The sequence below is a fragment of the Schistocerca cancellata genome, chromosome 5, assembly GCF_023864275.1.
Source record: "Schistocerca cancellata isolate TAMUIC-IGC-003103 chromosome 5, iqSchCanc2.1, whole genome shotgun sequence".
In the NCBI taxonomy this organism is placed as follows: Eukaryota; Metazoa; Arthropoda; class Insecta; order Orthoptera; family Acrididae; genus Schistocerca; species Schistocerca cancellata.
In genome coordinates, this window is record NC_064630.1 from 74,612,584 (window position 1) to 74,629,141 (window position 16,558).

Consider the following 16,558-nt stretch of genomic DNA (forward strand, 5'->3'; position numbering starts at 1 on the left):
TGGCGACAACATCGATGTACTGTGGAGACCTCACGCCCCACGTGTTGAGCAATTCGGCGGTACGTCCACCCAGCCTCCCGCATGCCCACTATACGCCCTCGCTCAAAGTCCGTCAACTGCACATACGGTTCACGTCCACGCTGTCGCGGCATGCTACCAGTGTTAAAGACTGCGATGGAGCTCCGTATGCCACGGCAAACTGGCTGACACTGACGGCGGCGGTGCACAAATGCTGCGCAGCTAGCGCCATTCGACGGCCAACACCGCGGTTCCTGGTGTGTCCGCTGTGTTGTGCGTGTGATCATTGCTTGTACAGCCCTCTCGCAGTGTCCGGAGCAAGTATTGTGGGTCTGACACACCGGTGTCAATGTGTTCTTTTTTCCATTTCCAGGAGTGTATAACATGAGCTTATAAAATTGTTTCAATTTCCTGTTGGAACACTTCCTTTTATGCTTGCGGTATTCTGTAGGGTCGAGAACATATCACCCTACCTTATGCTTCTGGTAGCAAATTAATTTTGTGCCTGACACTATCCACATAAGATAATATGTCTCCAAGCGAATGGAAAACTTCGCTGTACATGATGCATAATTATGGGTGCTGCCTTCTCTTCTGCATTTAAATGGCTTGTACACGTTCTCCTTTAGTATACTTATACTTGATTTCAGCTACGGCTCATTTTTACTGACATGGTATACACTGAATGATTCCTGCAAGAATGTCGACTCCAGAACTGCTTCTGTTACCACCTGTGGGCAGTCTACTGACACTCTCTCATCTGCAATGTTAGACACACTTATGCATTCTTCTGATTCTATTTTTACTAACGCCTCAATTAAATGCACGCCGTTGGTGATTTCCTATTTCAGAATGATAGCTTCTCTCATTCCATTTTCCTTTAATTTTATTTGACTCACCTGTTCCTCCCGGGGTTCTATTGCTAATGCTGAAACAATTTGTTTGCACTCTTCTTGCTTCCCTCCAGCATTCCATGCTGCCTACCTGTTGCTTTCCGACAGTTAATGAGTTTCTGTCACTATTCACTCTCGTCTTTCCATATGTTTCTTGCTTTGTGCTTAAGAGTCTCTCACAAGAGTTTTCCATTTTCTTTGAATGTACTATCTAGAGCTCACCCTGTGACTCTATCTTCCTTTCCTCACATGCCTTTTGCTCTGCCTCTGAGGTTTCTCCTAAAGAGCCTTCTCTTCCTTGTACTTGCACAACTGTATTAGCAAGTTTCCGACTTCTAATACCAATCTGCACCAGGCGGAGTATACACTCTTGCTCCGCCTTCATTCTGACCTGTTCCCCATGGACCCACAGGCTTCCAGTAGCACAACTGATTATGACTTGTTGTTCCTTGTAAAAGTCTCAACCCACCAGCCCATCAAATGAAAGATCTGCATCTTCCCCAGTTATGGGGAAACGATGCCTCACTTGCATTCTGTTTTGCATTCATAAATCGGGAATTACAGTTCTCTCTGTCCTTGCAACTGTATTAGTGATTCTCCGAATCTTAATACTTTCAGCTGGACCATACATTCTGCCGTTTCTCAAACTACTTCTCCTAACTAGGCTTATCTGTGCACCACAATCCACAAGAAATCTCAGGCATGTAGTAATGACATCATGACACTCTAATTGTATAAACTCATTTTTACTTTCACATTTGACTGTTAATATCTTTCCAGGTAAGGCATAAAGCTACTACTTTCTTACAGTGTTACTTAGTTTTCCTGGCTTTTCTGCTCCTATATGCACTCTGTGCATGGCAAACACTTTCTGGTCAGTCTCTCATATAATGACTATTTTGTTTCCATTTAAACTTGCTATAGACTTCAGACAAGTTGGTGGGATGATACCACAATCCAAGCAGTTAGAAGAAAAAATGGAGCATGGAGAAAATGGTGGAAAACTAAAAATGATGAAGACCATAAAAGATATATAGAGGAAAAGAAGAAGTGCAAAGAAATAGTGGAAACAGCAAAGAAAAAGGCATGGGAAGAGTTTACAAAAAAACTTGAAGAAGATGTGAAGAGCAATAAGAAAATGTTCTATAAAATGATGAAAAATAAAAGGAAGGCTTCTGAAGTACCAGTAAAGATGGAAACAGAGGACAGTACCATTATTGAAGACCCAGGGAATATAAAAGATCTATGGAAAGAACATTTTAAGAAGCTGTTAAACACTGAGGAGCAGGTACATGAGGAAACAACAAATAATGGAGAAATTGAGAGAAGTTGGGAAGCAGAATTAGGACAAATTACACAGGAAGAAATGGAAAAAGCTGTGAAGAAGATGAATGGGGGGAAAGCCCCAGGACCTGATGAATTATCAGTGGACATGATAAGAGCAGCAGGTCCAGTGGGAATGCAGTGGCTGTATAGAGTACTATCAAGCGTGTGGAGAAATAGTAAAATACCTGGCGACTGGAGAACAGGAGACATTGTTCCCATCTTCAAGAAAGGCAATAAAAGACTTTGTAAAAACTACAGAGGAATAACCCTCATGAGTCATACAGCCAAGATTTTTGAAAGAATTTTACTAAATCGAATAAGTGAAAAGATAGAAAAGGAGCTGAGTGAAGAACAGCATGGGTTTAGGAAAGGAAGGAGCACTATCGACCTGACATTTTCTAACCGTCAACTGATGGAAAAATGTTGGGAGTATAACAAAAGGGTGATAATGGTTTTTATAGACATAGAAAAGGCATATGACTCAGTTGACAGGGAAAGACTCTGGGAAGAACTGAAGAAGATAGATATAGAAGATGGATACATTAATACATTAAGACAATGTACATAGGCCACAATTGTAGAATTATAACACCATTGGAGAACTCTGAATACTTCGAAATAAGACAAGGACTTAAGCAAGGAAGTATTCTATCTCCTGCGCTTTTTAATGTTGTGATGGAGGGAATGAATAGGGCAGTTAAAGATATAGTAAAAGAAAAAGACAAAAAGATGATTTTTGCAGATGATATGGTAATGTGGGGTGATAAAGAGGTAGATGTACAGTTACAGCTTGATGCGTGGAAGGAAATAATGAAAAGGTATGGATTAAAAATAAATAAAGATAAGAGTGAAGTAATGGTATTTGGAAGAGAGAAAGGAATCAATGGAAATATTACCTTGAATGGAGAACCCCTCAAAGTGGTAGAAAGTTTCACTTATTTAGGGAGTGAAATATCTAGGGATGGAAGAATAACTAACGAAATAAATAGGAGGTTACAGAAGGGAGGCAATTTCTACCAAACAATAAAACATCTGATTTGGAATAATGAAATTTCAGAAGGAGCAAAACTCCTGATGTATAAGAATTATTACTTCCCTATTGTCACCTATGGTGGAGAAACATGGACAATGAAAGAAAGGGACTGGAGCAGACTGCAAGCAGGGGAAATGAAATTTCTCAGAGCAGTTAAGGGAAAAACAAGAATGGACAGAGTAAGGAATGTAGAGATTAGAAAGGACCTCAAACAAGAAAGTATGAGAGAAGAAATTGAAAGAAAGAGATTAAGATGGTATGGGCATGTTAAGAGGATGCATGGGCAGAGACTCCCCAAAATTATGGAAGAACTAAAGATGGATGGGAAAAGACCTATAGGGCGCCCAAGAACACGGTGGAAAATGGGAGTGAGAATATCTGTTGAAAGGAGAGGTGTGACCTGGCAGCAAGTGGAGGAAGAAAAGTGGTGGGAGGACCGAGCCAAATGGAGAGGACTCGTCAGCACCCAGACCCGGCAGTAGCTGGAGCGGGATTCGGATATAGATAGATAGACTTCAGATGCACACATGGGCCTTTATGACTTGGCGAACTACATTGTGAGCACCTGGTCCATCTCCCCGCCTGTTCTTGGTAGAACCTGGTCCCATCTTTCATATTTTATCTGCACAACACTCCCACGCCGTATGGTCTGGCTTCCCATAAGAGAAACACTTGGTAGCGTTCTTCTCAGTCCGCAGCACCACACCACCACCTTGGATGATGATCATTTCTTGGGTCGAGGCTCTTGCACTGTCCTCTGTCAGAGCTAACTACATAGCCTCTGTTAAAATTAGCTGATCATCTCGCACACGCGCAGTTGTATTTATCCTGTCATCATACACCCCTTGGATAAACACTGTTAAGCTGTTCTAGCTCCAGTTCTCACATGGTACTTCTGATTCCTTCCCTGAAATGGTCCTACATGGTATCCAACCACGAGTCCCATTGAGCTATACTTTCCCCATGTTCTTGCTGACTTGCAGACATCTGACATGCATAGAAGTCTAGTGACCTTTCACCAGCATAGTTTTCTAGTTATATGGCGTGCACATCTCGCCAAGTGTCATTTAGATCTCTGATTAATAGCGCTATAAATTTAAATAAAAGATCACCATTGTCAAGGAACTCATTCAGTGTGTTCTTACTGCCTTCAGACAATTGCAGTAATAATGTTAGCGCATCTGTCAAACTAACAAATTGCCTACTTTGTGACTCAGGCACATCAGAACCTGTGCCAGAAACATTGCCTCCATCTTATGACATGCCTGCAAGTCTTTTAACTCACCATCGGAATTCTCACAGCTGCAGCTGCTTATGTGCATATCTGCTGAAAAGTGTTGCCCTTTCCCCACTGTCCATTGTTGCTGCTACTGATGTGTTCCCTCTGCGACTGTGCACTGCACCACCGTCTCCAGCACTTCTGCTGCCTGCACTTGCGCCGTGTGTGACCCACACTTCTGTCTGCCGTTGCTAGTGCTGCTGCACCACCTCTGCATCGTCTGCGACCTTGCGTTGCCTGCTGCAGCTGCTACTGCTTTTGGCTGCCCTCACACTGTCAGCTGTGGCCTCACACCATTGTCCGCAACTGCCAGTGCCACTTCACCACCTCTGCACAGCGTCTGCACTGCAGCCCCTGGTTGCTTTCTGGGGTGTAACACCCTTGCCCAACTTCAGTGATGAACACTCCATGCCCAGGTGCCGTCTGTCTGCTGGGCTGGTCCTGGGCTCCTCTTCTGTCTTTTCCAGGCACCGTCTGTTTCTTGGTGCGGGATAGGAACTGTCTTCTTTTTTGACTTTTTCTCGGGAGCTCGTTTACTCTCCTGGTTGCTGACTCTGCCGCTGTCCTGTGTACAGTTTATCCAAATAATGCAAAAATGGTTCTCAAAGCCATCCGTCCTTTTACTTGATGTCGGGCTAAGCATGTTTGATAATCCAAAGAGAAGTGATCTATTCCTTCAGCTCATGGCATGACTACTGCACGCTGATTCCATGACTAACCCCACACACCTAGCACCAGAAAAATAGTCTGCATGTCACATCCAGTTAGCAGTTTATACGCTCAGTGACATTGGAGAAGATCCGTCCAGTCAACTAACGTGGACGTGGCTTACTGGAAGTTTGAAAGACTTATCGAACTTGTTCAGGAAATAATCAAATAAAGACAAGACTTGAATAACTACAATCTCTTATAGATTGTCTGAGCAAGAATTGGATAATGACTTGAACGAAAATACACAACTCCTGATTGCAAAATCCCATGGAGGGAGGTATGCTGCTAAGTCTGAGTACAAGCAAAGCCAGAGTGAATACTAAAAGTCCAGGCCCTGCGCCTGACCTATACAGACATCCCTCCTGGATCACTCTCTGAAGTGAACTCCCCTGCAAGCTACGCTGCACCTCCTCTTATCTGTGTGGCACGCTGTGTCGCCCCTTCCATGTTGGCGCTTCCTGACACTGCCCTACAGGGCCTCATGTGACCATGTATGGTCACCACCAAAGCACTGCCACGCCTCATGGCTCTCCACATGAGATCATGTGATACCTCATGAGTCTACATAACTTCGGCCAACACCCAAACCAACCCCATTCCTATGGCGTCTCCTTTATACTCTGAGTATTTTCTTGAAAACTTATTCGTTCTGGCTGCTGTTCTGTGCCCTTTCAGGTGTAGCATTTTTTAAATGTGCGACATAGTGGAATGTGGGGTCTGTGACACCTGAATTTGTCTAGTCCATGGATGTTAATCTATAATCTTTTTGAGTGAAGCTGTGTAAACAATTTTTTATAAAATAAAAATGGCGTAATGAAAGCTAACCAATTTTCACATAAGCACTAAGAATATCCCTTATGTATCTCCCAGTTTCAAGCATTTTCACTACCATATTTGTTTTGAAATGCTTAATAAATAGCTCAATGAAACTAGTATATGAGTCGTTGGTTGGCAATTAACAATGTTGTGAGTTTTTATGGCTATAGTGACGGACCACGCACCGAAAACTCCAACTTATTACGATAAGACACTTTTATTACGGTTCGTATATTTACAGAAACACAAGAAAAACAATGCACACTTTCACGACACGTGTATCACTAGTCAATAGTCATAGTCAAATCCAAGATGGGAGTGTCAAAGAAGCTCAAGTCTCCAAAGACCGTTTACTCTGCGTTTCACCGGTGAAGTTACTGGCAGTCGACTGTCACCACAATGTTATTGCCACGATTACTGCCACAGAAAATCCATTACGTACAAAAGTATCTTGCCTAGAGCGAAAAGTTCTCAGTTTCATAAGCAGAGGATCGAAATCGTGTTCTGATTTCTCAGATTTTCTAGCAAAACTTAGCCATTCCGGTACTTTGTATTTTTCGCAAATAGTACTTCTGTTATTTAGATACTGTTTTAGTCATAGTCGCCTCCGCATTTTCTGTTTCTTTTGCATTGCATTTCAAGAAACGCTGCTAAGAATGGGACGCGCTGCACACTGCTTGAACAATAAGGCAATGAGTTGCGCATGCCTACAGTACATTTAGTTTTACGCACGCGTCTAGTTGCCCATGCGTCTGCGCAGATGACTCCACGAGGCTGTGGTACGGGCGTAACTACATGAGAAAGCGTGAGTTCAATGTATCTGTATTGATCGTATCAGCATGTACAGACGACGGGCAGTATCATGCATTTTACTTTAGCTGTTTAGCTTTACCATATGATTATTATTTGTTCAGTTGTGTACATTTCTCTTTGGTACTGGTAGACATTTGGTTTATCTTTTTAATATCTTTGGCGCAACTGATCTTTGCATGGCATGTAGTGCGCATCACTGCATCAGTGGTGTTTACGTGCGATGTAAACAGTTGGTTGTTGTGGTAGGAAATGCGTTGAAATTTGTTGTATAAAATGTCAAAGATTTTTAAACGATTTGAGACATTGAGATGTATGGTTCGAGTATGTGATAAAAGGTTTGCGTCATCAGATACTAAATCGGGACACCCAAAAAGAGTTCCGTGGCAGAAAAAGGAAGGTGAATGGAGAAGTAAATTGACAGCATTTGCACCGGATGAGGGGAAGGCTATAGGCCCAGACATCATAAATTTCTTTCGTGGCCCTCTTTCATTCAAGCAGTGGTTCGCCAATGTTAAAGAAGGTCACGCAGATCACCTCCAGCGTTTTATTCCAGAGAGACACGATATACTAGGATGTGATTTAGCCACAGCACATTTCATCGTGCATAGAGGCGGTTCTGTAAAATTCTGTGACCATTCGGAGTGGATTAAGAAAGATGAAAACGACGAATATGATTTGCCTAACAAGTATGTACCTAGTATGTATTTGGAAGCAGTTGACGCTTCCAACACGGAACTGAGATATGAAGGTCTTCGAAATTTTGTGAACCTTAAACGATTGAAGTGGCTTAATTTAAGTAATTGTGCACACATTGATGATTGGTGCCTCGACAAAATAAGTGGCGAATTAAGGACGCTGGAATATTTGGATATCAGCGACTGTAAACAAGTAACCTATCGTGGCTTATCTGCCTTTTACCGGTTTGAAAATTTGAAACGTTTGAAAGTTAATAATATTGCTTCGTCGAGAGAATTTGAGTTTATGTGTCTTATGTTGGAAGACATATTTCCTAATTTGGTTATCGACGGAGTCAAATACATTGATGTTAAGTCTCCGTAAACCTTACAATGAGGAAATCGACGTTTAGTTAATTAATACTTAAGTTTGTAATTTATTCACATTTTTTAATTGTTTCTAACTACCCTTTCGGTATCGTGGAGTTAGATTTTGTGCAGAAAGCAACTGAGCGACATTCTGCAATCCTGGAGTGCCTAAGCAGCACGTACGCGAACTTGTAGGAAAGTACTTGGGTATTGGAAGTTGTAGGACGTCGATATACAGTCATAGTGTTAGAAATACGAGACAGTGAATAAAATAAAGGAAATGGGACTGCACTCTCATGAGGAAACCAGGTGCATACATATGTACATCAAAACAAATGAATGTGTGTTAGACTTGCACAGCTGTAGATTGCACTGGTATAGTAGTAAAATTGCAGTTGTAGACAGTGGTGAGAGCTTCCGTATTTTTGCAAGTGTTTTGTTTTTTGTTTGTGTTGTTAAAGCATCGCACAGAGGGAAAAAAATCTTTGTTTCAGCGGTAAACTGTGGAGAAGACGAAGGAGACGGCCTGATTTATCCCATGAGCTGGATGATTCACATCAACAAGCCACTTGGGTAGCTTCTTACAGAGGTAATTACACCTTCAACAATTTTGTGCCATGTTTTTGCATGGCTACATCTACGTATTTACTGTGCAAACCACCATTAGATGCATGCAGAGGCTATGTTCCATTGTACCAGTTTTAGAGTTTCTTCCTGTTCCATTCACATATGGAGTATGGGAAGATTGATTGTTTGAATGCCTCTTTGCATGCAGTAACTATCCTAATCCTATCCTCACAATCCCTGTGTGAGCAATACATAGGGGGTTGTAGTATAAGAGTAATCATTTAAAGCTGGTTCTTGAAAGTTTGTTAATAAACTTTTTCAGAATAGTTTACGTCTGTCTTCAAGAGTCTGCCAGTTCAGTTCCTTGAGACACTCTCTCACAGATTAAGCAAATCTGTGATCATTTTTGCTGCCGTTCTCTATGTAAGTTCTACATCACCTGTTAGTCCTATCTGGTATGGGTCCCACACTCTGAGCAATGTTCTAGAACTAGCTGCACAAGTGATTTGTAAGAAATCTCTTTTGTGGACTGCTTGCACTTCCCCAGTGTTCTACCAATAAACCGAAGTCTACCACCTACTGTACTCAAGACTAGAACGTATGTGATCATTCGATTTCAGTGTGATGGTGAACTCCCAGCCACCTGAAATCTTGGTTGTGGTGACAGGATGATCTGTGGTATAGCCTGAGGTCTAGAACAGGTTGGAAGGAGATAACTCTAGAGATAGTTGACAAGTACCAGATGGTCATGCGAGCCTCCACCGCTGGCATAAATCAAAATGCTAACAAAACTTCTCTGTGTCTGCGTGTGCGTGCGTGCGTGTGCGTACATGTGTGCATGTGCATACACCATTTGATTGACTGAAAAATTGCAGGACATTTGATTGACTGGAAAAGTGCAGGAATATGGGCTGACTGTTAGCAGCTGTGTAACATGGCATAAGAATAGTGGTCTACTAATTAGGAGAGATCTGACTCTGATCCACCGTGAGAGATAGCAGTTTTCTTCACAGGGCTGCAGACACACATTCCTGGTTTGACAACCTTGACTAGCCTGCTGAATCATCTGATCTTAACTGCATGGAAAATTTCTGGTTGAACAAGCAGTGAAGGAAACAAACGAAAAATTTAGAGTAGGAATTTAAGTCCAGGGAAAATAAATAAAAGCCCTGTGGTTCTGTCAGAGTCGGCAAAGGACTTGGAAAAGCAGTTGAACAGAATGGACAGTGTCATGAAAGGAGGATATAAGATGAACACCAACAAAAGCAAAACAAAGGTAATGAAATGTAGTTGATTCAAATCAGGTGATGCTGAGGGAATTAGATTAGCAGTTTAGACACTTGCAGTAGGGGATGAGTTTTGCTATTTGGAGAGCAAAATAACTGATGATGGTCAAAATAGAGAGGGTATAAAATGTATACTAGCGATGGCAAGAAAACCGTTTCTGAAGAAGAGAAACTTGTTAATATGGAGTATAGATTTAAGTGTCTGGAAGTCCTTACTAAAAGTATTTGTATGGAATATAGCCATGTATGGAAGTGAAACGTGGATGATAATTAGTTAAGACAAGAAGAGAACAGAAGCTTTTGAGATTAGATGGGTCGATCACATAACTGATGAGGAAGTACTGAGTAGAATTGATGATAAGAGAAATTTGTGGTGCAACCTGAATAGAAGAAGGGATCAGTTAGTAGGACACTTTCTGAGGCATCAAGGGATCACCAATTTAGTACTGGAGGGAAGTGTTGGGCGTAAAAATTGTAGAGGGGGTAAGGGCCTTAATGGCCGAAAGCTTTAATTGTGTGAATCTTTTTATTGTGCCTATCGCGACTCAGCATCTCCGCTATATGGTGAGTAGCAACTTTCCTTCTCTGGTATTGTTACATTCCATCCTGGATTTTCCCTGTCTGATTTTTGCCTGACAGCATTCGTAATGTGTTTCATAGTACAAATTGATGATGAAATTCCTTGAATGCACCTGGAGCACAGAGATTTGACTTACTTAATTAAAACGTATGTGCTTGAATGTTGGGTAATTCATCTAGCTACATCTTCTGTGGCATAGAAAGGAGCTATCAAGGAGATGCAATCTTACATTATGTCAAAAACAATTGTGTTTTCAGAGGACCATTTCATTTCACAGTGTTATACAATTGTGTACTCCTCCCCATTTCAGTCTAAAATAGATCCAGTAAAAATATAGTTAAGATCATGTCATATATTTTCAAATGTATGTTTTCCTACTGGGCTGGAATTGTTGATAGTCAATTTCATCTGAGGGTAAAGTTATTGTGCAGATGTTCCAGATATTCAAAATTATTTCAACTCATAGCTACAAGATTAAGTTGAAAACAACATATAAATCAAGACACCGTGGTTTTTTTTAATGACATTGTACTTTAATTTGATTCTTAGTATTAGCCACCTGTACTGTTGGAAAATAAAAATAAAAATCTGCTAAGGTAAGCAGTATAATATTTTAAGTGTTCGGTAGATACCAGTGAATGAGATTCTCTTTGATCAGAATTGTTTTCTCAGATTTGATGGAACTTGTGAATTGCTTCAAATTTAAGAAATGGATTGCACTGAGGCAGCAAAGGACAAGGTTCCATTTAGAGGCATTAATTGAATAAGTCATTCATGATGAAATTATTGGAAACGGGTTGTAGTGTTATCACAAAATGTCTTACACTACTTGCTATTCTGAAACAAATAAATAAGAAAAATACACCGTTTGTGGCAGATAATAGTTTACATATGCCCCTTCTCAAGTACCTTCATTGCAAACATTGTTGTTAACAAATGCTGAATTTTTAATTGCCTTGTCCTCCAGCAGTTTGCTGACACTGTTACTCTTGTCATAAATAGCATGAATATTTAGTAATGGTGTGCCTGTTTTCCAATAGTTGGTATATTAGTCTTAAAGTTTGGAATTTATCCAAGCAGTCACAATTAGAATAGTGTTAGTTTAATCACATTGGCTCTCTTCAGTGCTAATCTCATCTTTAGCTACCGAAATTAGCACAATATAGATGGTGCTGAGTTTGCTTTTGATTTGTCTGGTGACATGGTAGAAGAAGAAAATGAAGTCAGTATGGAAGACCTAGGAGATCCAATATTAGAATTCATAAGAGCTCTGGAAGACTTGAGGTCCAGTAGGGCATTCCATCAAGATTTGTAAAATCATTGGTGGACGTTGCAACCGAACAACTATTCAAGCTATTGAGTAGAATTTATGAGACTGACGACACACTGTCAAACTTTCAGAAAGATATCATCCCTACAGTTTCGAAGATAGCAAAAGCAAATAAGTACGAGAACTATCGCACAATCAGCTGCTCGTGTATCCTACGTGCTGACAGAAACAATGTACAGAAGAATGGAAAAGAAAATTGAGGATCTGTTGGATCACCATCAGTTTGGCTTTAGGAAAGATAAAGACACCGGAGAGGCAGTTCTGGTGTTGCACATGGTAATGGAAGCAAGGCTGAAGGAAAATAAAGATGTGCTCTTAGGATTTGTCTACCTAGAAAAAGTATCCACCAGTGTAAAATAATGTAAAATTTTCGAAATTCTGAGTAAAATAAGAGGCTGATAATGTGAGGCCTGTACAAAAAATTATGGAATTTTGTCCACAAAATTTTTTTACACCACACTGGTCTCCTTCGAAATACTCTCCTCCACAATTGATACACCACTCCCAAGGCCATTTCCACTTTTGGAAGCAGTCTTGGTGTGCCTGGTGCTGTATCGTGCAAAGTGACGTCTGCGAATTTTCTTTTATCTCGTCTATTGTTGCAAATCTTCAGCCTTTCAGTGGTATTTTCAACTTTGGAAATAAAAAAAGTCCACGGGAGCCAGGTATGGAGAGTATAGAGGATGAGGCAGCACAGCAATTTCATTTTCTGTGCAATAGTCACGCACCAACAGGGACGAATGTGTGGGTGCATTATCGCGATGCAAGAGCCGTGAATTGTCTCGCCACATTTCACACTGTTTCCTTCTAACATTTTCTCTCAACACATCCCAATATCATCAGCGATTAACAGTTTCTTCCTATGGCATGAATTCGTGGTGAACTAATCCTTCAAAGACAAAGAAAACTATCAGCATGGCTTTGACATTTGACCTGACCTGATGAGCCTTTTTTGGTCTTGGAGAACCTTTCCCTACCCGTTGTGCAGATTGAACCTTGGCCTCAACATCATAACTGTAGAGCCACATCTCATCAGTTATGATTCTTTTAAGGAACATCTCATTCTGATTTAGCGCGATCCAAAAGGTCTTCTCAGATTGCAAGAGGCAGGTCTTCCTGGTCTTGGCTCACGAGCTGTGGGGTGAACGTGGCGGCAACACGATGCACTCCAAGATGCTATGTCAGGATTTCATGACACGATCCAACTCAAATGTTATATTCTTCTGCAATCTCTCGGGCAGTCAGTCTTTGATTGGCATGCACAGTTTCGTTGACATTCCTGACAATAATGTCGTCATTAGACACTGAAGCGCATCCTGAACGAGGGTCATCTTTAACTTCCGTCCGGCCATCTTAAATTGTGTGAACTATTCGTAACACCAAGTACAGCTTAAGCATTCATCACTGCAGGCTTTCTGCATCATTTGGTGTGTCTCTGTATAGGTTTTCTTGAGCTTCGCTCAAAATTTAAAGCTCCTGTAACTCTGCCGTCTCGAAATTCGCAAACTGTGCGACACAACGTTCTACTTAATACAGCAGTGAACGACAAGTACCAAACACGCCATTGGCACGAAACTGTAAATATTGTGGAATTTTTTGGACAGACCTTGTACGATACAAGAAGGAACAATAAGGTAGGAAGATGAAAAAAGTGCTCGAATTAAAAAGTCTTAAAGATAGGCATGCAGTCTACTGTTCAGTCTATACACCACTGAGGCACTGACAGAAATAAGAAGGATGGTTCAAGAATGGGATTAAAATTTAGGGTGAAAGGATATTAGTGTTTAAGATTTGCGGATGACATTGCTATCCTCAGTGAAAGTGAAGAAGAGTCACAGGACCTGTTGAATGGAATGAAGAATCTAATGAGTACAGAATAAGAATTGAAAGTAAACCAAAGAAAACGAGAAAAGCACTCAGATGGAGTAGAACTGAGAATAGCGAGAAACCCAACATCAAAATTGGTGACCACGAAGTTTAGGAATTCTGCTACCTCAACAGCAAAACAGCCCATGACATACAAAGGAAGGAGGACATAAAAGCAGACTAGCGTAGGCAAATAGGGCACTCTTCGTCATTTGAAGTCTATTGGTATGAAACATAGACCTTAATTTGAGAAAGAAATTTCTGAGAATGTACAGGTATGTTTGGTGCACAGCATTGTATGGTAGGAAAATGTGGACTGTGGGAAAACTGGAACATAAGAGAATCAAAGCATTTGAGTTGTAGTGCTAATGAAGAGTGTGGAAAATTAGGAGGGCTGTTAAGATAAGTAATGAAGAGGTTCCTCGCAGAATCGGGGAAGAAAGGAACATATGGAAAATACTAACAAGAAGAAGGGACAGTGTGATAGGACATGTATTAAGACATCAGGGTATAACCTCCATTGCACTAGTGGATGTTGTAGAGAGTAAAAACTGTAGGGGGAGACAGAGAATGAAATACATTAAACAAATAATTGAGGCTATAAAGTGCAAGTGTTGAATTCGTGGTGGGCTGCGTCGAACCAGTCAGAAGGCTGAAAGACTTAGGACTCAAAATGAAAAGGAGGAAAGTCATTATTTTTATTTTACTTTGTGTTGGAGTGGATAGCAAAATTAAATTTAGTAATTGATAGTAACAATTTGCTAATTTTAAACATTAATTAATTATTTTAAGTTTTTGAAAACTGGCATTCTGATTTTAAGTTTTCAGTCCATTAAGCAACGGTGAGTCGAGACCATCACCAGTTCTCTCTCCGAGTTCCTCATTCCCACTGCACCCGGCGCCGTGCATGGGTCTCTTCTTGCCGGCAGGATCGCTGCCAGGACCAGGTGCTCCTGCAGCGCCAGCTGCTGGCAGCGCACCGTCACCACCGTCGTATGAAGAATCTCTTAAGCACAAGGTGATACTCAGTAGCTATCCCCTGACTGTGGTGTTACCACCAGCAGGGACTCCAGGGTCTGTGGGAGCTGCCCTGGCTCCTATACCAGCAGTTCCGACTCCTGCACCCAGCCCCGGCACTCCCGGTGACTGACATGTGACTCTGTACTGCAGTGGCTTTCTGCCTCTGTGTTTGTATAGTGCCTTTCAAAGCAGCACTCCAGGTGTCATAAAGCCAGTTCTCTGAGAAAGGCAGTGTGCCATTTGCTGTGGAGTCATGTTGTCGGAGTGCGTCAGTACTTCAATTTTGTGGGTATTATACTTCTTAAATTCCTATACAAATATGTATTTCGCAAGCAGCATTTTTTCACAGCTGCAAGAAATCACAAAGCTTATGACATCAGCAGCTATTAGGACTGAGTAATGACAAGGCACTAATTATTTGAAATCGAGATTCATTACACTGTAAAAATATTATTCTGTCTTGTATAGGGGCATTTCCATATTCTTTCTTACACAATATGATGTGAGGACTGAAACGTAACTGTAGTTATAAGAGCACTGAACTTACAGATTAAGATGTCAAAATGTACAGGCCATATGAGCTATAAAAGAAAAGACTGTATTGAAGCAGAAACTGTGAACAGGGTGTACAGCAACATAAAACTTTATAATAAAATAATTTGAAGATTTTGCATTTTTCTTGTGTGCTAATTGTTGCCAATCATCTGCATTTTAATAAAAGCCGTATGTTTGCAATGATGTGTTTGTTTACCATACAACAATATCTTCTTTGTTTCAACATGAGCAGTTTTTAAGTCTATTTACAGTATTTTACTTTTTTACACAAGACTGGAAAATTCTGAGCGGAATACAAATAATGGAATGAGTACAGGTAATTACTTGCCATACAGCTGGAGTGCCAAAAGGCACTAAAAGACTGAAATTGTAGCGAAGTGTTTATGTGATGTCGTCCCTCACAGCTAACTAGTGTGTCCATGTGTGCTTGTTAAGAGACAAGTTTCAGTTCTGTTTATATTGCTATCGGAAACTTAATGCCTCCCTTATACTATGAGTGCCTACCTTTACTCTTTCCATCATGAAGCTATGCATTATAACATTCACATGACTACCGTATTTACTCAAATCTAAGACACACTCGAATCTAAGCCGCACCTGAAAAATGAGACTCAAAATCAAAGAAAAAAAAAATTCCCAAATCTAAGCCGCACCTGAAATTTGAGACTCGAAATTCAAGGGGAGAGAAAAGGTTTAGGCCGCACCTCCAAATCGAAACAAAGTTGGTCCATTGTAATATGAGACACAATTTAGGTCGAATGAATGACGATACAGCCACAGTCCAACATAATGTTAGACTGTGACAGTAGTTTGGTTCGAGTCGAAAGCTTAGCAGTTAAGCTTTACCAGGTAGCCATTGCTATGCGTCAGGCACTCCGTATTTATACGGATACCCTTCCTTTTTCATGTGCTTTGTCTGGTTTGAATCGATTGCTTATTTTGCTTTGATCTGATAAGTGCCGCTTTCAATGTTATAGGTGTTTACGTCAGTCACTCTAAGCTGAAAATGCATTACTATACTGTGTCATGCATTGTTTGTCGCATTCTGATAGTGCGTGTTTACGGCCTGTCGCTGCTCGCGGCATGGCTTGCTTTTGTGCGCGCTACCGCCGCCTACAATTAAAAAAAAGAGAGGAATCGTCATATTAGCGAAAAAATGGCAAGAGACTGCTATTTGTTGTTACTTATACTGCTGCTTTCTTTGATAATGATTAACAAGAGCCGAATAATAGACTGCGTATGATATAACATGTTCTGATCGAGAGTTTGGCGAAAATTTTTCTCCGTTTGAAAATCTTTGCGGCCACTTCTTTAGAACATCAAATTCTGCACAGAAATTAGTCATCTTAGATTTAAAAATCTAGTCAATTGCCGTGCTTCATTTCTGACTGTATCACTATTAGGCATAAGAGTAATACGAAT

The 16,558-nt window shown here is 40.8% G+C and overlaps 1 protein-coding gene across 3 annotated transcripts in view; it reads left to right on the forward strand.

Annotated features, from left to right (window-relative positions):
- Positions 1–15,250, forward strand: part of LOC126187933 (uncharacterized) — a 466,086-nt gene extending 450,836 nt beyond the window's left edge. Inside the window, exons 1-3 of one of the 3 annotated variants that reach the window (XR_007537806.1) lie at positions 7,055–8,339; positions 8,427–8,521; positions 14,383–14,424. Coding sequence is in view for 1 of the 3 variants with exons in the window: in XM_049929298.1 (XP_049785255.1) it covers positions 8,427–8,521; positions 14,383–14,711 (424 nt within the window). In the remaining 2 variants the exon portion in view is untranslated. Of the gene's footprint in view, positions 1–7,054; positions 8,340–8,426; positions 8,522–14,382 lie in introns of those variants that run through there. The other 2 variants (XR_007537807.1, XM_049929298.1) reach the window with 2 other exon arrangements.
- Positions 15,251–16,558: the final 1,308 nt, after the last annotated feature.